At 43.2% G+C, this 24,758-nt stretch overlaps 1 protein-coding gene across 1 annotated transcript in view; it reads right to left on the bottom strand.

Moving 5' to 3' along the window:
* Positions 1–24,758, bottom strand: part of PRKCE (protein kinase C epsilon) — a 432,697-nt gene that overhangs the window by 255,152 nt on the left and 152,787 nt on the right. Inside the window, exon 2 of the mRNA XM_088477268.1 lies at positions 20,586–20,649. Coding sequence (XP_088333394.1) covers positions 20,586–20,649 — 64 coding nt within the window. The remainder of the gene's footprint in view (positions 1–20,585; positions 20,650–24,758) is intronic.

Raw genomic sequence — 24,758 nt, forward strand, 5'->3', positions numbered from 1 at the left:
AGCAGAGAGGCGTTGGAATGCCATTCTGAGCACCTTCCCCCCCATCTGCCATTACACGACATAATGAAAGTTGTGAGGCTGCACAAACTTAGTTATTGGCAACCATTTTTGTTTACCCACCAAATAAATCTTGAAAGAAAATAATTATTGGCAGGAGGATAGCTAAGAACATGAGTATCTGACAGTATATAATACACCATGCCTTATAGGATATTCACTAACTATTTAAACAAAAATAAAACCTTCTATATAAGAGTGCTGCAATAAAAACTCATATGAAAAAGTAGACATGTGAAATAAAGATATTTAAATGTGCTTTAGGCTGAAAAAATTCAATTTGGACTTGTTGTTACTTCATCAAAAGCATGTAATATTTCCAAATGGCCAGAATAATTTGTGATGCAGCATTAAGCTGACCTGAACTCCCGTACCACACTCAGGGTTGTATTGTATCAAGTATAATGAAAAAAGTCGCCTGAACCAGCTCTTCCCTCACAGTTGTTGGTCTCACAGCTCCGGCAGAAACCCATAGTTGTGTGAAACGGCAGAGAGGGAGTATGACTGTGCAGACTAATAACACTCTTTTGTTTTGTTTTGTTTTCTTTTCCACATAGGGGCAGAAAGTGGAGGTGTTGCCCATAGCAACCAATGAGATTGTAGATATCATTTTCTATACCAAATTATAAAATTATTGCTAGAATCTTATTGGTTGCTTCTCCACTCCACTTGTCTTCCTTAGAATGTTTGATAAATCTCCCCCATAATCCTCAGCTGCTATTTTAAAATGGTGCCCAAAAGAGATTGTGTAAATGGGGGAACCCTAGGAGAACCGGTTTCAGAATGCCGTTGCAGGGACTTCGTGAAGGAGTAACAGGGAATACTGCTTTAACATTGGGGACCACACTCGTAGGAACATGTTTATTGACTGACTCCAGTTTAGTGGTCAATCCTATTAGGTGCGAGTTTTTTGCAATCCAATTTGCAACTCGCACTGAATTAGTCAGACTGAATTTGCAACTTTCCATTCGCACCTCCCTGAGGGTGTTAAAATGTTGGGACACTGTGCTGAACCCCTTGGACACCCCCCCCCCAATGACTAATTAGACATTTAGAAGTTTCCAAATAGCTTAATTAGTCACTTTTTCATGCACTTCTCTCAGATCTCATTTGGTAGTCAATTCGCACCTCTCCATTGTGAGTAGTGCAAATAGGCATTTTTAATTGGATTGGAGAATTCTCAGGAGCGCGCTTCGCTGTGAAGTCTGCGAGTTTCAAGAAACAAACTCGCAATTCGCACCTAATAGGATTGAACCCTACCCTTTTATTGATCAATTCTTTTAAACTTTGACCTTTAGACACGATACCCACCTCTCTGGACTGACAACGTGGGGCTAGTACGTAAGCCAGAGACTCTCTCTAGAAGAAGAAAACTACCGTGTTTCCCCGATAATAAGACACTGTCTTATTTTTTTTTTTGGTTTCGAAAAACACCATAGGGCTTATTTTCAGGGTAGGTCTTATTTTAACCAACATTGACAGCCCCTTATGTAGGCCCCCCTGTAGCAGTGCCCCTTATGCAGCCTCCCTTGTGTAGCAGTGCCCCTTATGCAGCCTCCCTTGTGTAGCAGTGCCCCTTATGCAGGCCCCCCTGTAGCAGTGCACCTTATGCAGCCTCCCTTGTGTAGCAGTGCCCCTTATGCAGGCCCCCCTTATGCAGTGCCCCTTATGCAGGCCCCCCCTGTAGCAGTGCCCCTTATGCAGGCCCCCCTGTAGCAGTGCCCCTTATGCAGCCTCCCTTGTGTAGCAGTGCCCCTTATGCAGGCCCCCCCTGTAGCAGTGCCCCTTATGCAGCCCCCCCCCCCCCTGTAGCAGTGCCCCTTATGCAGCCTCCCTTGTGTAGCAGTGCCCCTTATGCAGGCCCCCCCCTGTAGCAGTGCCCCTTATGCAGGCCCCCCCCTGTAGCAGTGCCCCTTATGCAGCCTCCCTTGTGTAGCAGTGCCCCTTATGCAGGCCCCCTCCTGTAGCAGTGTCCTTTATGCAGGCCCCCTTATTGCAGTGCAAGTACGTACTTACCTGAGTCACCGCCGTCCGGGATGTCCCTCTCACTTGCGCGCTGACTGGATCTAATATGATCCAGCAGGCGCGGCCGCACAGGATCCTCAGCGCGCGGGTGACGTCATGACGTCACCCGCGCACTGCATGACTGGGAACGCTGGTCTCTGCAGCATTCCCAGCTCAAAAAGAAAAAAAGGTAGGTCTTATTTTCGGGGTAGGGCTTATTTTAGACCGGGCTACAAAAGTAAGGGTAGGGCTTATTTTCAGGGTAGGTCTTATTATCGGGGAAACACGGTATGTGGTTCTAGAACCCCGGCGCTTCCAATAGTGTCTACAGTATGCCCAAAATTTAAAACACAAAACATTAGTAAATAACCCCCTAAAAGTCTCCTTTGATCAGTTCTAACATAGTAGCATTGATCAGAAAAGTGATCCCAGGCTACAATGGCTGATACACATGCAGGTAGCTGAAGTTCAACTGTAACCTACACAATTTGGAGGAAAACATTTTGTGATCTGACCTATCACTCAGGAGGATGCAGCTTATTAATCCGCCAGCCACCCTCAACATTAATGACTTATTGGTTTCTAGTGAAGTAATTTTCTCATTACTATTAGTTCAGCTCCAGTAACTGACTTTACTCAGGCATTAAACTGCCAGGAAAGAAACCTACAGTATCTACTAATATCATCCTATTAAACACAGCACACCTTGTTCTCCTAGTAAGACAAAAGTTGGTGCTCTTAGTTCTTTATTCATATATTTATTATACTCATATTATTTTCATTTGTGGATGCAAGAACAAATTGTGGCAGATTACTATATTTAGTTATTATAAGAAGGGTTATTTCTAATCTTATTGTCTTTCTTTGCTCATATTTTTGTAGAGATACAGTCAGGTGCATAAATATTGGGACATTGACAGAATTTTCATATTTTGGCCTCTATTCACCACCACAATGGCTTTGAAATGAAACAAACAAGATGTGCTTTAACTGCAGACTTTCAGATTTAATTTGAGGGTAATTACATCCAAATCAGGTGAACGATGTGGAATTACAACGGTTTCTATATGTGCCTCCCACTTTTTAAGGGGCCAAAAGTAATGGGACTATCAACTCAAAAGCTATTTCATGGATTGGTGTGGGCTATTCCCTCGTTATTTCATTATCAATTAAGCAGGTAAAAGGTCTGGAGTTGATTCTAGATGTGACATTTGCATTTGGAATCAGTTGCTATCGACTCTCAAAAAGAGATCCAAAGAGCTATCACTATCAGTGAAGCAAGCCATCATTAGGCTGAAAAATCAAAACAAACCCATCAGAGAGATAGCAAAAACATTAGGTGTGGCCAAATCAACTGTTTGGAACATTCTTAAAAAGAAAGAACGCACTGGAGAGCTCAGCAACACCAAAAGACCCGGAAGACCACGAAAAACAACTGTGGTGGATGACAGAAAAATGATTTCCCTAGTGAAGAAAAACCCCTTCACAACAGTTGGCCAAATCAAGAACACTCTCCAGGAGGTAGGCGTATATGTGTCAAAGTCAACAATCAAAAGAAGACTTCACAAGAGTGAATAGGGTTCACGACAAGATGTAAACCATTGGTGAGCCACAAAAACAAGAAGATCACATTAGAGTTTGCCAAACAACATCTAAAAAAGCCATTACAGTTCTGGAACAACATCCTATGGACAGATGAGACAAAGATCAACTTGTACCAGAGTGATGGGAAGAGAAGAGTATGGAGAAGGAAAGGAACTGCTCATTATCCAAAACATACCAGTGAAGCATGGTGGTGGTAGTGTCATGGCGTGGGCATGTATGGCTGCCAATGGAACTCGTTCCCTTGTATTTATTGATGATGTGACTGCTGACAAAAGCAGCAGAATGAATTCTGAAGTGTTTTGGGCAATATTATATGCTCATATTCAGTCAAATGCTTCAGAACTCATTGGACGGCGCTTCACAGTGCAGATGGACAATGACCCGAAGCATACTGCAAAAGCAACCAAAGAGTTTTTTAAGGCTAAAAAGTGGAATGTTATGCAATGGTCAAGTCAATCCCCTGACCTGAATCCGATTGAGTATGCATTTCACTTGACGAAGACAAAACTGAAGGGAAAATGCCCCAAGAACAAGCAGGAACTGAAGACATTTGCAGTAGAGGCCTGGCAGAGCATCACCAGGGATGAAACCCAGCGTCTGGTGATGTCTATGCGTTCCAGATTTCAGGCTGCAATTGCCTGCAAAGGATTTGCAACAAAGTATTAAAAAGTGAAAGTTAGATTTAGAATTGTTTAGTTTGTCCCATTACTTTTGGCCCCTTAAAAAGTGGGAGGCACTTATAGAAACCGTTGTAATTCCTACACCGTTCACCTGATTTGGATGTAATTACCCTCAAATTAAATCTGAAAGTCTGCAGTTAAAGCACATCTTGTTTGTTTCATTTCAAAGCCATTGTGGTGGTGAATAGAGGCCAAAATCTGAAAATTCTGTCAATGTCCCAATATTTATGCACCTGACTATGTTTGCAACTTCTTATAAATAATATTGTATTTTTCTTGATGTTCAGTAGATATCTGCAATACTTTGGATTTTATTTGTAATTACATTTTATTTATTTGATAAATAATGTAGTAATTTAATGCTGCCCAAATAAAAACATTTTCTTTTCTTTCTGCTGTAGGAGAGATTACAGAATGTGGGCAGTTCTTTGGTTTTGAGTTTTTCAATTGATTTTAAATGAGCACCTTAAGGTAATTTTCTGTTATTCAGTGTACAGAATCACTATTCAGATAAGCCACTAATACAGTAATACCCTACGTGTATGTAGACACAAGTTCTAAAGCTGGGTACACAAGTAAAGATTTTCTGTCCAACCATCCAACTAGTTGATTGGTTGGGACGAAAATCTGGTAAGGTATGAAAGCAAATGACAATCAGCAATTTGCTCCCTAATGCCGAAACATGGACAAAAACTGTTGTTTGAACAAATTGTTTCGATCAAACATTTAACAAACTTGTCTGAACGACCATTTTCATCTGTTTTCTGGTATTTATGAGCAAATTGCTGATCATCATTTACTCCCATACCTTACCAGATTTTCATTCCAACCAATCAACTAGTTGGATGGTTGGACAGAAAATTTTTACGTGTATACCCAGCCTTACCGTGTAAACCTGGGTACACACTGAGATGACTGGCAATCAATTTCCCTTGAGCCCAGAACTAGCGAAATTGAGCGTACACACACTGCAATCTTGCAAACGACCGAACCAGATATTGTACCATATATACCGTGGGCTCCTGCACACACTAGAACAACCATCTTTAACTTTACTAGCTGGGAATAGCAAGAGGTGACGTCTTCAGAGGACAAATCGGAACAACATATCGTCAGGGCATCCGGATGGCTGTACACACTAGGTGAAGTGTACCATATCACTAGCGATGTCGTCAGGTTGTTGTGCAGCACATAGAACCTGATGTCGCATTCAACCGCGGGAGCGAGCATATTGAGCGTAAATACTGAGCGATGTAGGCGATTTGTCATTACGAAATGGCCCGACATCGCTGAAGTGTGTGCTTAGCTTTAGTCTGACAATCACTATCACTAAATGTTTGATATAAAGCATATTCTGTGGAGTCATGTGCTAAGATATGCCTTCTAGCACCTGCGGACATGACAGAGGAATCTATTAGTGATGCCGGCTGGCTGTAGGGCACTCTCCAGAACCAAGCACTTCTTGATGATAATGTAAAAACAACATATTCCAGGCTGAATTCAACTGAAGCAGCTATAGGCATAAATACATTCAACAAATCAGTCAGGTAATAAAAATCTATTCAAGGAATACGATCACAAACCCATATAAAAAGAAGGCAGTCGTAAATTTATGATTAAGGAAGTTGTACTAAGCAGAAATCCTTCTTCTTAATTACATATTTTTGTTTTCTCATGGTATGAGGAAATATACACATACAGACTAGTCCAGGGTTTCCCAAACTTAGGGCCTGATTCAGACCCACTCGCGAGCGGCTGTCCGCTCGCAAGTGGGTCGATGTTATGCACTGAGCATGCGCACGACGGAGGGAGCTCCGTCGTGCGCATGCGCCAGACGCGACGAGCGAAGGAAAGTCCTTCGCTCGTTGTGTCTGATCAAAGGGGGCGTGCTGTCGATGTTGATTGACAGCACGCCCCCTTTGGTGGGCGTGCCGGGGGCGTGCCTCCCTGACGGGGGCGTTCCCACGGGAACGCCTCCCGTCAGAAGCCGGCCCACTGACATCACTAGTGATGTCAGTGGGAGTGATTTTGGCTCTGATAGAGCCAAAATCACTCCGGAGCTTGCGGTTGAAAACCTCAACCGCAGGCTCCGGCTCGCAGTTTCGATGGTCGCGATGGTCATGACCATCGCGGCCATCACAATGCACGCTCGTATAGGCTGTGGGTGGTGACCCACAGCTATACGAGCGTCCAGGAGGACGCTCCATTTTCATGGAGGGCGGCCCTCATTCAGAGCGTGCGCTCTGCTCAGAGCGTAGGGCTCTGAATGAGGGCCTTAGTCCTCAAAGCACCCTAACAATCCAGGTTCTAAGTATATCCAGTCTTGTACACAGATGATATAATCAAACTGACTGTGGTACAAATTAAGTCACCTGTGCTTAAGGGGTCTATTTATCAAGCATTGAAAAGTGTGGAGAAGTGAACCAATGGGGAAGTTGCCCATAGCAACCAATCAGCTCCTACCTATTATTTTATAGACTGTACTCGATAAGTGCTACTTCAAAGCTGATTGGTTGCTATGGGCAGGGGAGTAGCGAGGGAAGTTTCAGTGGAGCACGAGCTCCGGGCGCCAAAATGGACAGAGGGAGCCATTCAGGCTTCCGGAATTCATGCGGTGCTGCACAGTATGAAGGCCGCCTGTTAGTTTTATCTCGGTTTCTTTGCTCTATATCCTGAATGAGTTACAGATCTGAGATCCGTTTCTACATTTCATGCTCCCTCAAGCTGCCCAGATTGTCTCCCCTCCGCCCCCCTCCTCTGTGATCATCTTCTGTCACCTCCCCTTTCCTGTCAGATTGATTACATTCACTTCTCACCTCTTTAATTCCCTCCCCTCTCCCCCATCTACCATGGGATTTGCTCTTTGCCCCTCCCCTCTCCTTTTCTTATTGGCAGGTTTGAGTTTAAAAGAGAGTCACTGCTTTGCTATATACAGTAATGAGGTGTTCCTAGGTATGACCACACAGTGTTATTTGAAAGCTCTTTTACAAAATACTGTATTAGGAGACCTGACATAATGGTGGTAGACAGAACATAATTAGTAGTACTCACATTAATATAGGTGCAATGTATATTTGCTAAGTAGGAGCATAGCTGAGAATGGAGCTTCCCATAGGTGTTCCCACTCCAGTGATAGCTGCTCGGGGCAGTGATTGCAGTAATAAGCTGTGCACCCTGTGGAATCTCACTCTAGCACATGTATTCTGATCAGAATATATAATACAATCTCCTTTATTGACTAATAACAATGATTCAAAGGAGATAAAAGTCAGATCCTAGGTGCTATACCTAAATAAAGCAGTGCCAAAGGAGCTACTCCTTAATGTCAGATCACCAAGGCATTCTATTCCCCCAATGGGACCTCAATGCTCAGCGCGATACTGCCACTGTTTGCTGTTTTTCTCTTTATTTCAGTATTCCCCCCGCAGGCTGGCCATGCCCCACTGGCACCGTTGAGTACAGGGAGGAGTGGGGGGAGAGGGGTTAGGGGGCGCTACGACATGCTCTTTCTCCGGGCACCATGGTTCCATGCTACTCCTCTGGCTATGGGCAACTTCTCCACTAGTTCACTTCTCCTTACTTTTCACTGCTTGATAAATAGACCCCTAAGTATGGATATCCTTAAAACCTGGACTGCTAGGGTGCCTTGAGGACAGAGTTTGGGAACAACTGTACTATGATGTTACAAAATAGGGATAGTGATATTGCGCAAGACTTCCAGTTGCAGCTCGAAAGCCTCCGGTGGTCACCGCCACCTCTGAATAGACAATCTTACATGGAGAATATGGTTTGAGCACTACTACTGCTGGGGTGTTTGCTGAGATGTAGGAAATATAAACATAGAACAATACACTAATGTGTAGTAATTCTGGAGCATAACTGGTCCTACTCACAAGATTAGTACTTGTATTGTTGTATGTAAGTGGTCTATTAGGCTCTGTAGAATCTCCCACCTCCGCCAGCCTCAAACAAAGCAGATGGGATCTTTCATGGTGTAGTATATTCTAACATATTTATTAGAAATGTTAAAAGAATAAAAAAAACACCAGTGGCTGGTTCTACTTGCCGAACACGGTGATATAGAGAGTTTGGGTTCCAGATATAATAAATGACCTTCTCCCTGGGTTATAAGATGGTCCAAATAGGTCCCCTCTATGGTCCACCGGCTCACAGTCCTGCTCCCCAGCCACTTTCACCACCAACGCATTTTGACTAGTAGTATTATTTTTCAACGCCAATTATAACCTTAATGTTACTCAAGGATTACTGCAAATTCTCTTTTTATATTACATCTCACCAAACTTTCCAGCAGTAGTAGCGTTCAAACTATATTATCCATTTATGATACAAAGCATTCCTTACTCCTAAAGCAGTGTGTTCTAGCTATAGATTTTTGCAAATTACAGGGTACAGTGAAGTTTTATAATTATGCTGAGTCTGTATAAATCCTAATCTTAAAGTATGAGTCCAATTCAATTTCAGACAGGATGCGCAGAGCTTGCAGCAGGCGTGCAGCATATGGATGATGTTATTTTCCACCCCCAAGACTTACAACAGTGAGACTTACATATTATAAAGAAACCAGACAAAGGACCAGATGCAAGAACCTGGCCGTAGCCACATGATGTAGTGAGCAGCAAGGCTTTGATATTATACTTTCACTGTGATCTCCTTCCCCTCCGTAACCCCTCTCTGCCAACACATGACAAACTGCATGCCTCCCAGCTTTCCCAATTTTGGGGAGACAGTCCCCCTCTTCCGGCACTGTCCCGCCATCACGTCTACGTGCCACAGTGTTTTGCGGGATATTGAGTGGATGCTGCATGCATTTGTGCTGCATTTAAACATTCAAAAGAAAGGTTGGGGAAGCCCAACTGCTCGGAATGTGTAAGGGGGCGTGATACACGCCCATGCTCCCAACATGAAGCACAATGGGTGTAATGTGCGGCCATGCCCCCATGCCGACAGTGTGTGTGCGTGTACCTGTCTGCCCTTCAGAAAAAATCTTGAAAATTAAATGATCATTTCTAGGACAACTGAGAAAAAGGATGTACGCGGTACTTAATTTAAAGTTTAAAAAATAAAAAACTTCTGTGGGGTTTCCATTTTAAGGTACAGACAAATAAAGCCTCATTGTACCCACTAAACTGCAACAATTCATAGCTAAAAACATATAGCATTGGGATAAAAACAAAGGGTGCTTACTGACAGACCAGCCCCAAATCATGTTATTGTACCTTAACATTTCCGTAACATCTTGGTTGTTAGTAAATATGGAAAACTGCACAAGAAATGTATTTATTCTCCATGGAGGATAACATTCTTTTGGGACAAGGCTGCTGTGAGATCCAACAGGCCCAGATACTGAAAGGTATGGCCATCAAGGTGTGGCTGAGAGGGGTGTGGATGCCTATCTCTCAGCTTTCCTGTACTGTGGTTCCTCTGGCACAGATAGTGAAAGGTATGGCCATCAAGGTGTGGCTGAGAGGGGTGTGGATGCCTACCTCTCAGCTTCCCTGTACTGTGGTTCCTCTGGCACAGATGAGAGGGGTCGCAGACTCATGAAATAGCGAACGGCAACTGATGAGAATATACCTGAATGTAGATATGTCCTTTGTATGAAACACTGTAATATTACATTTGGCGTTTTCAATTTAAAAAAAATATATATATATTCATAGAAAAGTATCCGATGTGGAAACTGGATCATGTGAACTGGCTACAAATTATAGAGAAAACTTGGATGCAATGTTAAACAATGGTCAATTCTTGGCACTTGTGAAATATGAAAGACACAGCTGGATAGAAAATGAATAGTTCCCAGAAATCCCGCCATTATTTCCCTGCTATGAATATCATTAAAATTCAGTGCTAAAAAAAAAAAAAAAATCATTAGGACACATTGGAAACACAATATATTTCTGTGTTCTCTCTGTAAAAGCTTCAAGCACTTGAAAGTGCTTAATAAAATGTACACAGCCAGCACAATGTTAGAACATCAAAGCCTGTGATCCACATGTGAATAGCAATCGGTTAGTGAAATTCTAATTACAGCAGTTGAAAGCAGATACTGCGTCCCTGTATAATCACCTATGCTTTGATTATTCAGCTTAGGGGGCATAAAACTATTCCGGCATAAACGTATCTTGTCAGTTGAGGTGCCACGGATAAAATAGTCTTAGATGTAGTCTAACACGTGTAACGCCACGTGTGACACAATCCTATTCTGGGGGGGTGGTGGAATACACAACAGATAGCTTTCAAGCAGCTCTTCCATTTAGTGGTCGATACTTAAAACAAACAAAAAAGCCCTGGTTGCTGTTGACTAGCAAATGAGTTTAATGCAATCAATAAACATGTCTACGTTTCCTTAATAAGCAATGCAGGATAGAGCAAACCAAAATGTTGAATTTTCAAGCTCTTTTGAATAAACATGGTCATTGGGGGTGAGATGTATCAAGCATTGGAGAAAGATAAGTGGTGAGATATAAAGTACCAACCAATCAGCTTCTGTCATTTTTAAAACACAGCCTGTTAAATGACAGTTAGGAGCTGATTGCTTGGTTGGTACTTTACCTTTCTCCAAACTTTGATGCATCTCCCCCTTTGCCTGATCACTGCAAAAACGTATCTGTGTCCAATGTGACCACCCACATGAATACACATTTAGTAAACCCAGCTGTGTAACCCATAGCAACCAAGAAAATTTGAAAGCAGATATCGGGTTATTATGGGACAATTTCATGGTGCAATTGTGTGTTGTGAACCAAAGCAGCCTCAGATATTTGCGGTCAGCAGTCTACCAGATAACACGCCTAGATGTATCACTGGTTAGTGCATGACCCCAAAAAAAGTTGAACATCAATTTATCTATTTCATATGCAATGTCCCAATGTCTATAACACACACACACACAAATTGTATTATAATCCAGGCAAATGAGATACATTTTGAAACCTGGATTTTCCTAGTCACCTCTGTAATACGTTCAGTAATTTTTCAAAATACAGAGGAAGGTACCTGATTAAGTGATATGAAGCCAGGTGGCATTATTAATCTTGTGCAACTATATAAAAGGAACACATGATTTTGTATGATCAAAACTCTGTCAGGCGCATTGATCTTTCCCTACTGCACAACACCGGCTGCCAGATGTTCCATTAGGTAACTGGGATTACGCCAAGTGAGGTCTGTGAAGCCACAAAAGCGCTATATAGCTGAAGTCATTTTAAGACACTTTAAAAAAATGATCTGTGAAAACAAATGAATTAACTGTAAAGGTGCGTACACACACAACGATGTAAGTAATGAACGATTTCCGTTGCATGATTTTCGTTCAGTTTTTCCCTTGAAAAAGTGAACGAAAATCGTTTTACAAAGTAGTTGGTTTTACTTTACATAATAAACGATTTTCTGTGTGTTGAAGGAAAAATGTTGCAACTTCTATTGAAAATCGTTCAGTTGGCCAGTCTGACTGACCTACAAACTACAATTGACAAAAGTGAACGTGCATGAACGATAATCGTTCATCGTTTATCGTTTTACACTGAACGATTTTTTTAACGATTAAATGATAACGACGTCGTTATAGTTAAATCGTTCAAAAAATCGTTGTGTGTGTACGCACCTTTAAACATTAAAAAAAAAAGTCCTAAATTGTTAAGACAACCAGATACACTGCCCTTCATTTCACTGTACAATCGCTTTTCATAATCCTGGACTATTTTATGGCCTGTCCTGTGCTTGGCACCTTTTAGGAATTGCTTCATCTTCATGGCAACAGCAATGGGAGTCATAAGACTTTAAATTAGGCGATAGTTTCTATTTACCAACTTTTATAATATCTTTCCTAGTATAAAACAACACTTCTAACTCCTTTCCAAGTTACATGTATAGACAGGTACTTGTAACAGTTTAAACCAGCAATATGCAACTACGAACACTTCAGGGGCCTCATGGGCAGCCCACTAACCATCAATAGGGCCACACATCAACCTTTAATCTCAGGGATAAATTAAAACTATACTAGTAACTTTGAGACACTTATCTTTAACAATGTATCAGCAGGGATTTTATTGCAAAGTTTACCAAACAATTCTGACGGTATACAATCGGGAAGCCAGCTGCCTTAATACTGGCAGCCGGCATCCCGACTGTCATATCCCGGCGAGGGTGAAATGCAGGGCGTCTAGATGTAGACGCCTGACATGTCCCCGACGCTGGGAGACCGGCGCCCGGCATCCCGATCGAAGGGATGCCGGGCACCGTGAGCGGACAGCTGCCTTGGGAGAGTTAGGTTTAGGGCACCCGGGGGGGATTTAGGGTTAGGCACCCCTCCGGGAGGGTTAGGCTAGGGGGAGGGAGGGTTAGGCACCCCCGGGGGGGACTTAGGGTTAGGCAAACCCTCGGGGGACTTAGGTTTAGGCAGCGGGGAATGGGGGGGTTAGGCACTTAGAGGGGGGATTATGGTTAGGCACTTGGGGGGGAGGTTAGGGTTAGGCACCCCTAAGGAGGGTTAGGGTTAGGGGGTTAGGTTAGGTTAGTCAATACTTACCTATCGACGATCGGGATTTCCAGCGCTGTCGGGCTTCTGCTGCCGGGAACTCTGCTTTGGTCGGCCAGGCGCTGCTGGGAATCCATGCAGCCGGCGGTATTTCATACCGATTCCATTCTGACATTAAATCAGGAGAAGCTGGGGACTTTAGGTCAAGGTTTGGAGAGCCGTATCCAGCCATGGTGCCAACTGGTGCCCGTATCCGGCCATGGTTTAAACTATCTGCTGATGCACCCAGTTACATTTTGGTAGATTGCGCCACAAACGTGCGCACGCATTGCGCCATGCGATTCCCCGCACCTGCATACAATACGGTACACTATGGCGCACACTGCGATCACACCATGCATTCCTATGAAGGCGCGGTCACGTACGCAGGGTGCATATCCGCTCGTGGGCGCACGTCTAGCACCATGCACGCAGCGATTTGACGCGCCAGCAGCAAGGATACAGTTGGGCATATCTGTATAAGCTACCAGATAGTTGCCATGGACAACCAACACCAAGGAAATGTAACTATTCTATTCACTCTTCAAGTCTGAGCAGCCCCATCCTCCATTCATCAGAGGTTGGGCAATATAAACTGAAACAGCCAGTCGATATTTGCGCAAATAGTTAAGCTCTGCTGGTGTCGGGTATAAAAGTTGACAGGTGGAGGCACTTTTACATTGATCCGGGGTGCAAGTGTGAATAAATAAAAGAACTGGCACTTCTTCCTGTTGGCAAGCACGTCTAACATAAATAAAACTGTTATGGAAAAAGAAGAAAACAATATAAAAATGCAGTCAGGAAGTCGACGGACGAAATCCCGACCGCCGGCTTACCGACTGTCTAATCCCGGCAAGGCACAAATGACAGGCGTAGAATTCCCGACTACTGTCATTAGACCTATGCCAGGAGCCCGACACCCGGCATACCGATGGAAGGTAAGCTGGGCACCGGGCGCGGACAGCCGCAGGGGGGGAGGGTTAGGTTAGGGGCTCCCGGGGGGACTTAGGGTTCGACACCCCCCGTGAGGTTAGGCTAGGGGAAGGGGGGCTTAGGGAGACTTCGGTTTAGGCTGCAGGGAAGGGGGGGAATAGTATTAGGCACTTAGAGGGGGGTTAGGGTTAGGTACTTGGGGGGGAGGATAGGGTTAGGCACCCTTACAGAAGGGTTAGGGGGTAAAAAAAAGGTTAGTTATACTTACCTTTTGTAGCTTAGGGATTTTCACTCCTGCCGGGCTTCCGCTGAAACGGCCGCTGTGTTGAAGGAGCTCTTATCAGGAAATGTTTCACTACAGCGGGACTTTTCCGCACATTTTGTCCTTATAAGACCTCTGCTGGTGACTGGTCTATGACAGATAGAGTTTTAATCTGTTAGAGATGTTGCGTATTTTTACTGTGGCAGCAAGCTGGAGGTCCTTTGCAAATGTTAGGGAGCTGGGACATTGCATAATTAATAGGCCCTGTGTTATAAGGTCATGCGCTATAATCACCAGATTTCATCACTCTGAAAAACTTGGCATGGATAAAGATAATTAATACATTTTATTTATGGTGGGTGGGAGGGTGTGTTTGTCCCAACCTAACTTAATAACCCTTTCTGAGAACCTTAAACACACATTTTAAGGTATACAATTGGGAAACCGGCTGTCTTAACACCGACAGCCGGCTTCCCGACTGTCATGTCCCGGCGAGGGTGAAATGCCGGGCGTCTATATTTAGACGCCTGTCATTTCCACAACGCCAGGAGACAGACGCCCAGCATCCAGATCGAAGGGATGCCGGGCGCCGTGAGCAGACAGCCGCGCGGGGGGGGGGGAGGGTTAGGTTCAGGGCACCCGGGGGGGACTTAGGGTTAGGCATCGGGGAAGGGGGGGTTAGGGTTAGGCACTTAGAGGGGGATTACGGTTAGGCACTTGGGGGGGGAGGTTAGGGTTAGGCACCCCTAAGGAGGGTTAGGGTTAGGGGGTTAGGTTAGTTTATACTTACCTTAGCGATGATCGGGATTTCCAGCGCTGTCGGGCTTCCGCTACCGGGAACTCTGCTTTTGTCGGCCAGGCGCTGCCGGCGGTATTTCATACCGATTCCCATTTTAAAGGGTCAGAAACTAGAGCCTGACATCAAATTCTATTGCTTGCGTTGTCTTGTGATTGATTTGTATTCAATGATGATCATATAACAACTCGTGAAGTTAGGTACATTCTCAGCCTAATCCTTTCTACCATTCCCTTCCAAATTAAGGGCCGTATTCAATTGCCGGCGAAAAGCCGCGATCGGCGAAAAGTTCTCGCCGGTGACGTCATTTCGCCAGGCGAGAACTGTTCCCCGTTTTCAATTGCAAAGACTTTCCACCAGTGTGAAAAGTCTTCGCCTTGTAACCAGCGGACAAGATTGGCCTCTGAAAAGAGGCAGAAAAAAGTGCAGAATTGGGGGTTTAGGGTGCAAAGTTGCGGGTACACCCCTGTAGCCTTGGGACAGTCTTCCAAAGGTAAACTGTGTTAAAAAAAACGTGAATAAAATACTTTACAACACACCTAAAAGTACTTTCGTTTTGGGGGCAAAAAAAAAAAAAGTAGGGGGACAAACTTAAAAACTAGTGAAATTGACTCCAGGGGGTCCCCCAAGTATGGACAACCTGTTTTTTTTGTTTGCAGGTGCGTGCTGTAGGTGCGTTTTTTAGGATCTTTAAAAACGCACTTGAGCGATTTTTAACCATGCTTACACCCATTTTCATGTACCCCAAATTTTCTGGCACTACTTAATTAAAAAAAAAAAAAATGCTAAATGCTATTCTTCACCACTTGTGCAAATACCCTAAATACCACCAATCGAGAGCATTAAAGCACCCCAAATACCTTCAGCATGGCTATTCGGGGGTATCCATAGTGATCCCCCATGTCAGTGCATGTTTTGTGAGTTGTCAGGCTGATTTCCCCAAATCTGAAGGTGCTTTTCGCCAATCAAAGTTTCGCCAGGACGCGTTCTCGCATCCTTTTCAATTGAATAGGACGAATCGCGGTGACGAGTGCGATACTTTTCCGCAGGCAAAACTGGCGATGACGACGAAAAGTCCGGGATGCAAAAAGTCCGGGACTTCTCACCGAAAATTGAATACGGGCCTATGACACAAATCACAGAGAATCACGTCTCCGCGGCCCTGCTCCGTGCACACTGGGAAGACGACGGGATCCGGGACGGGTGTCTGCTCTTTTGGGAGTGTGGGAGAACTCCCCAAAATTCAGCAGACTCCAAAATATTCCAGGAGAGACCACAAGTATTATTCATGCAGACTAAGGTTCAAGTGCAGAGGGGGGTTTCTGGTCAACAAGGACACTCACTGTTCATGTCAGCTTACATCCTAACTGGAGGAGGCCACAGCTGAGAAAAGGGGAGGGAGCGTGGCTCATATTGGAGATTGAGACAGATGCATTAATGTGAGTAGTATAGGTGGGAGTAGGCTCTGCGAGCCTCCACGCTCCCGTCTCTCAGTGCATCATTGTAGTTACAGGTAACTGACATTATTAAAGGGCAGCTACTGGGCTGCAATAGGAGGGACGCAGCCTGGCACTCTTCTTCATAGCTGTATGGAAGGTGCTGCAAATGGGAGCAGCTGCCGGCTGCCTTGGGATGTGCAGGAAGCCGGAGAAAGTAGCAAGACGCCGCAGGAGCTCTTCCCGGCTTTCCTACACCTCTCCTAGGGAAAAAAAATCACAACGCCATCTAAAGATGGTGTTTTTTGTCTCAAAAAAGATGAGAGAAGCTGTTCTGGAAACAAAGCACCTTTCCCAAGTGTGAATCACATGGTGGACTATATATACTAAAAAGATATACTGCCCTATGACTATATTGTTCTCTTTTTACATATGCTGTGCTTTGTGAGGACTTGTCATATTGGGGAGTGCGCCGTTTAAGGAATACAGCTTGAATTTGTTCCACCTATAATCCAGTTCAGAGGAATTACTATTAAAGCTCTAAACCACCGTAAAGCCCCCTGAGACAGGCCAGAGCTGTTGTATCTGATTCCCCCAATACCCATGTCTGTATGCAGGGCCGTAGCTAGGGTGGTGCGGCCGGTGCCATGGCACAGGACACCGCAGGGCAGGGGGTGCTGTTCGGGCCTGTCAAATTTCTGTTTATTATCATTCTCACTGGTAGCTTCCTCTTATTTCATCCCCAGCATCTCCAGGCCTCTCATATCTCTACCCTGACCCTTCCCCATGAGTCCATTCCCCTTTTTTGGGTGCATTGTGTCCCTTTGAAAAATGAGGGGGGCGCCAATGCTCTTTATGGCACAGGGCACCAAAAAGTCTAGCTATAGCTCTGTCTGTATGTGACACAGGGCCCTGACTAGGGTGGTGCGGCCGGTGCCTCCGCACAGGGCGGAATCTTCCAAGTTCACAGGCCTCAAACTGCCCAGCTTTGGAGGTCTGTATAAAGAGACGGTGGGTGACCTGCACTGCTGCTGCTCGCAAGGCAACGCTGAGGAAGATCCCTGCCCTCCACCCACCCACCCCCTGACGGTAATGGTATGCGCTCAGGGGTAGGGGGAGAGACGGTGTAGCACAGGGTGCCCTGATATGGCGCTGATGTGACATTACTTGTTAATGGTGTAAGATGTGTCATCAGAGTAAAAGTCATTACTTCACGGACCACACATGCTTGTCCTACAGGAGGACAGATGAGACACAGGTTTTCTCCTCTTTCATACTACATTGGAAGCTTTGTGATGATAAGTGAGTAAGGCACTGTGGGCGGCCTGCATCGCCTGGGTTTAAACAAGCAAATTAAATAATGTTGAGTTTCTGTTATCTCATTTATCAGCTCCTCTGATTGTTTTTTGGGGTAGGAGTCAGAAAATCTCAGCAAGTCGTTCACTCTTTACTCAGAAGTTACTCCTATTAATAACTTCGAGGAACTAAAATTGGAATTGTGCCAGGCTTTAGGGTTGTGCTTTTTCTAAGACATTGTCTACAAAGCCGCAGAGAGGCTTAGCACTGCTAGCAATACCCAGAAACTGCATCATGGCACAAAGCTGCGAAAATGGGCAGCGAAGCAGATGTCCATAAACACGAGCCGTCACCGTTAAGAAATGAGGCCTATTCATGCAAGTGCAGATTACACTTAACCGTTTGTTAACAACTTCGTACGATATTAAAGCAAGGGTATAAATATCACACCAAAGCCTAGTAGAGAATTGCCAAATAGACCCGTTCAGGAAAGCCAGCGAGCTGGCACAAACATTTCCACAACAGATGGATGCTGTGAATCAACCACATTACATAACAATTGCTGTCTCATATTATGTGTTACACTGCTCATATCCAAACCAGATTCTGCAATAACTATTTGTGACCGGGTGACCCCACCTCGCCAGTGGATTACCGCCAGTAACCGCATGATAAATACTCCACTCACTGTGCAGTGGGTATGTAACTTCGCTGCCACCACCAAACTCCTACAATCGGCGTTTGGAGCTGCTAACTTCCATCCAGACTCCTACACTGGCGCCTGGAGCCACTTCTCCCAGGCTCCTACATTGGCACCTGGAACTGCTTACTTCTGGGTACAAGTGTGTGGACATGCTGCTCCACCCAGACCTCTAGGGCAACTATCTTACAAAATATAAATAAATCTTACACTTCACAGAAACTGGTAAATTGCATTCATCCTTTCAATATCTATACATCAAACCCAGTTTGGCTTTCCCAATCTTCACAGCTTCAGTTCTTAGGAAGTTCCACCAAAAGGAAATGCTCCCTGCAGTGAATTGGCTGTACACAGAGAGTTTGAACATTTCACACTTTGGGACCCATTTATCATTAAATATTTGTGGCTTATTCACCGAAAACACATGTTTTTGGGGGGGTAACCGCATATATTTGGTATCACCCCCATGTATTAAGGAGGAACCACAGCAGATATTTCCGATACCTACTGCGATTCCTCCATTCCTCATGTTGCCGATTTACCAACTTCCGGAATACAAAGCATTCCGGAGATTGGCCCCCTCGCAGCTAACGCCATCTGAAGATGGAGTTAGCCTGCTGTAGCCTATGGGCTACACTACACATAATTAGCCAGGAGAGGATTCCCCCGGCAATGGCGGCTGTGCATGTGCAGTCAGCGGAATCACTCCAGGCACATCGCAGGGAAGGGCTCCTTCCGAAGCCTCTTTCCATCTGGGTTATGGATCATACATTCTGGCACTTTGATCGCATCTGTTATTCCCAGATCACATTGCAAATGCGATCATTAATAAATGGGCCCCTTTGTCATGATAATTAACATATCACTTACTATGTGAGAATGTCTCAAGAGTCGTTTGTGTACAAATGTCAAAGCCTTCTAAAACAAAATAAATTATACATTCCTTATAAGCCCATAGTCTGTACATTTAAACATGCAATTTTACAACCACACACAGTGCTATAAACATATAACATGATAAAACATATTAGTACATATACATTTGCAGTTCATGGCGCCTATTGCCAGGAAAACTTTGAAATTGGCGCTCTGCGCCTATAGGTCCATTTAAAAATGGTGCTGCGGCATGAGGGTTAACCCCTTCAGTGCCGCTATTTTAAACCCGTGTGCCGAGTCTCCGGCCACACCATCCAAAACAAATATTGTACTGAACTGAAGTACAATGACGTGGCAAAATCCAGGGATTCCACGTTCTCAGAGGGAATCACTAATGACCTCTACTATAAGGTTGAAGACGAATGAGCTTAAGTTCTAAGGGGGGAGGTTTATCAAACTTTCTGAAGAGGCCAAGTGGAGGTAATGCCCATGGCAACCGGATTCCAGTTATCATTTATCTAGTATGTTCTATAAAATGATAGCTGTAATCTGATTGGTTTCTTTGGACAACACCTCCACCTATCTTTGTAAGAAGGGTTGATACATCTTCCCCTAAGACAGTAGGGGATGAACTCATTTCTACTACTCCTCAAGCTCATGGTGCTATACAGCTTCAGATAACAGGAGGCAGAGATCCAAAACGTATTTTCTATTTAATGTAAAGACAAAGAAAAATAAGTTGAGATCCCTGTACGAGTACTGCCAGAGGTAGATTATAGTAGTAGGAGCATTTACATCTATGACCCAAGACACAAGTATGTAAAAAGGTCCAGGCCTCCTCAGAAGTACAGTCAGTGCTTATTTACTAATGACACTCACCGGTACAAACAACCAGAACCTTTTTATTGGTAAAAGTTTTAATTATTCTAGTTCTGGAAATAAACCAGTGAAATAATTTCAGAAATAAAATAAGTGTGTGACGACTTGTCCACAATATGGAGGCTACAATAAATCTAGGTGAGTGCCAATGTCATTTTTGCTGTGTACCGGTGGCTTTCTTTAAGGAAAATAGCACGGAGTACAATTGTGACCATGACAAAGAAAGCAAACTTGGTTGCATGGATACTGTATATTCCATAGAACTAGTTTAAGAAACAATTCCCCGCTAAATTATTGGAATATGAGGTCTGGCGTGTATACCAATACAATTTGGCTGAAGATCCATTCCCATGAGAAGTCATGAGTGGTTAAAAATTGATGAGCACGTCGAGAGGGAGATCAAGCACACAATAAACGTATGTTGAGTGAGCCACAATGATTAGTTATCACCAAACGATTATCCCACCACTGATTACCACAGCTGTATCTTTCTTAGATAAATGGAGGAAAGGTGCCTACCTTCACCTGAAGAGCCAGAAAGATCTATCACTACATACACTCTTCCTTCCGGTTCCAAGTCGATCTGAAAATGAGGAAAACAGAGGAGAGAAATAAATTTAGTTGAGTGAATTAAGGAATAAAATACTTAGGAACAGGCTATGACATGGACCGATTATGTAGCACATACTGGGTTTATAGAGTATTTTAAATAAACCTGTATTCCTCAAAAATATGTCATTTGACAATATAATTGAAGAAGCGAGTGGCTGAAGGTGTTATGTTACGTTTAGAAGAAACTGCGATATTTACAGTTAATGATAACTTTGACACAAATTGGACAGAACACTTTTATCAACAAAATATATCAGTAAATAGGCGACCAGCGTTTAAAATAACATTGTTACTATGATCCCTAGGTCATAACACCTGCATCCATTAAAAAAAGTAATTTTTAAGAAATATATATAACACCTTCATCCACTCATCTCTTCAATTCACTTTTGAATGTTTGTGTCTAATGTTACTTCCTTTGTTATTTTAAGGGAATTGATCCTTTTATCATTGTGCCATCCTGCTTATGTCGTCTAAACGGACAGAGGTGATAGAGTTGGAGTTACTGAGAGAAAATGATGGAGACACCATTTTCAAGCCATAACTTGCCATGAATATCACTGCTGGCTGTGCAGACAATGGAGGGATCTAAGGATCTCTATGCTGAACTAGCAACCTGGCAGTTTTTGGTAAACAATTAAAGAAAATACTCATGCGGACTTGCCCTAAGAAAAGCATTCAAAGATACAGGAGTAGATGTAACAAAACCTTCTAGACAAGTGGAGAAGTTCTCCAAAGCAACCAATCAGCTTCTAGATATCACTTATCAAGTACATTCTATAAAATGATAAGTAGACACTGATGGTTGCTATGGGTAACTTCTCAACCTGTCCTCTTTAGAAGCTTTACTACACCTCCCACATAGTGAGGCAGCCATTTTGAGCACTGAGCCAATGCAGACAATATTTTTAGCTCTTCTTTCAACAAGACAAATGAAAACTCAACCAGTCCCAAATGGATTCTGATCAATCTAGCTGCTTGTTTGGCCTTACATGTGGAGCAAATGTTTGATTCTACATGTAGGTTAAGAGGTATCTGGATGGAAGATTGGCAATGTTTAGATCGACAGGCAATAGGTCGATACCAGATGGTTGACAGGTAATAGGTTGACATGGTCAAAAAAGTTGACAGGGACAAAAGGTTGGCTAACAAATGGTCGATAGTGCATAAGGTCGACATGGTTAAAAGGTTGACAGGTTCAAATGGGTAACACAATAAAAAATAGTCGACACAAAAAAATGGTCGACATTCTTTTCCATGGTTTTTAAAAATTTTTAGGGTTAGGATGAGAATTAGGCACGGGGGAGAGAGGTTTAGGCTGCCGGGGGGAAGGTTACGGAGCAGGAGGAAGGTTAGGCACTAGGGAGAGGGTTAGGCACTAGGGTTAAATTACATAAAAAAAGTGTTGACCATTTGTCAGTCAACCTTGTGTCCCTGTCGACCTTTTGACCATTCAACCTATTACATATCGACCATCTGGTGTCGACCTATTGACTGTCGATCTAAGGGGCCCATTTATCAATGAGTTTTATCAAACACAACAAGTTTTAAAATTTGTTGCGTATGATAATGGTGCTCCAGCCAATCAGCTTCTAACTGTCATCGGTTTAAAAAATGACTGTTGGGAGCTGATTGGCTGGAGCACCATTTATCATATGCAACGAGTTTTAAAACTTGCCGTGTAAGATAAAAAAAAATCATTGATAAATGGGCCCCTCAATATTGTCTATCCATTATACAACACCCAGTTTAATAACGGCACCTCAAAAATTATTTTCTAGCACAAAACTTGATCCTGCATTAGAAAACCCATTAAATATACTGTCGGAAACAATCTAAAAGCAGTTGTCAAAACAGTGGAAATACTGAGGAACCTGCTAGTTGCATGACTTCTGTTTCCATAATGTATTACTGTGTATTTAGTAGTGGGGATTTTCTACATATTCCAGACATTCCTGCATTAAAGCAATAAACTACCAACACAGTAACTATTTTTAAGGTGATATTTATTTTTCTATCATTATTATTTTCCCATAAATGTTCAAGAGGATCTCTCAGAGAAGTTCAATTACAGCACAGATATAGCTCAGCTGATCTGTAGCGGAGTTTCAGTGTACCCCATAAGTAGACCCCGACTGCTTGCATAATACCACATACGTATATTAAAAGTGCCTCATAGTGTACAAATTTGGAGTGTCGGGAATCTTGACACAAGACATGGCCACGTGATGATGGGTGAGTGGTGGCATGCCTAGTCCTTTTGTAGTGCAAGGCATACCCTTAAGTGAATCACCTGCCCTCCCAATATAGATTCATTGGTATGCACACCTGCAAGTGGCGAAGAACAGGGCCGTAGCTAGGGTAGTGCGGCCGGTGCCATCGCACAGGGCACCGCAGGGCAGGGGGCGCTGTTTGGGCCTGTCAAATTTCTGTTTATTATCATTGTCACTTGCAGCTTCCTCTTATTTCATCCCCAACATCTCCTGGCCTCCTCTATCTCTTCCCTGGCCCTTCCCCATGAGGCCATTCCCCTTTTTTGGGTGCATTATGTCCCTTTGAAAAATGAGGGGGGCGCCAATGCTCTTTCTGGCACAGGGCACCAAAAAGTCTAGCTACAGCTCTGGCGAAGAACAGTGGTGAATGGGAGATTTACAACAACTTATTGACCTATAGGACAAGGCTGTCCCGATCAGGATGGCTAGACAGAGCACACAAATCAGGACAGTCTGTGACTAGGAAAGTTAAACAAAATGTTTATAATACACAACGGAAGCCACAATCTTTGTTACAGCTGGCTCTTGGCAAGACACATGTAACAGTTCAGGACCGCCATGTGTGGCTGCTGTATGCTTTTGATAAGCAGAGTAAAAAAAAAGTAAAAATATCATGTAAAAAATACATTCATTTTGTTAAAGAAATACTAGCAGCAGAACAAAAACAATGTATAAATAACAGTATAGATTTTCCCGACGTTCCTATAATTTGGGTAGTATTTGAGCAGAAATGTTTACGTCATTAAACTTTCTTTATATATTTGTGAAAATGATCTATATTTTCCATTTAGAGTGGGGATTATCAAATATTTAAAACATCTAAATATGTTGTAAACCTTTTTTGATTAAAAATTATTCAAATGAGGCGAGTGAGCAAAATTCTATTCTATTTATATTTTCTCTATTGTGACTAATTTTGTCAATATACTGTTATTTTTTTTGCATACAAGATTTACAAATTTATACAAAGAGAACATTTGATTTGCTCTCATCTTTATCAAAGAAATGTATTAATTGTTGTTTACTGTATGCATTATGTGTATCTTTCAATTTGTGATGTAATATTCATTGCTTTAATAAAAAAAGATTAAAAAAAAATAAATATTAAAATGTTTCAGTGTAATTTTCTTAGGTTGCAGTACCTTTTTACAACCAGTAGGTGTTGCCATGTTGCATTGGGGTCATTCTAGGTCAAGTGGACCAGGGGTCCCCACCTGACCATCTCCAATTTTGATAAAATGTTACCTGAAGGTTGGCAAATATGTCAAACTTTAGGGGCCTATCCATTAGCAAATAAATTGAACGACTAAACGATATGTCGTTCAATTTATCTGCTATGGATAGGCCCTGAACGATGACAGATGCGCACTCCCGAGGCCGATAAATTGAATCTTTCATCTCTCCAACATGTAGGTCAATTATCGCATATCATTGCCGGATATTAGAAATATCTGGCAGTTTATATGCGACGAACGGCGAAAGATATTACCAGCAGCTACAGAGAAAAAAAATCCACTCCCTGAATGATGTCATGCAATATCGTTCATCGTTCGTCTTTTGCCAAAATCTGTCATGTACATGACAGATATTGTTCAGCACAGCCACCGGAATTTTCAATAGATATCTTTTGTCTTTCAGCGTTCAGAAAAACATCTGCTAATGGATAGGCCCCTTAAGGGGTATATTTATACTAAAATTAGAGTTTTTAGAAGTGGAGATGTTGCCCACAGCAACCAATCAGATTCTACTTAACATTTAACTAGCACCTTCTAGAAGATAATAGCTAGAATCTAATTGGTTGCTATGG

Source organism: Taudactylus pleione, unplaced genomic scaffold (assembly GCF_031769625.1).
Source record: "Taudactylus pleione unplaced genomic scaffold, aTauple2 ptg000201l, whole genome shotgun sequence".
Taxonomy (NCBI): Eukaryota; Metazoa; Chordata; class Amphibia; order Anura; family Myobatrachidae; genus Taudactylus; species Taudactylus pleione.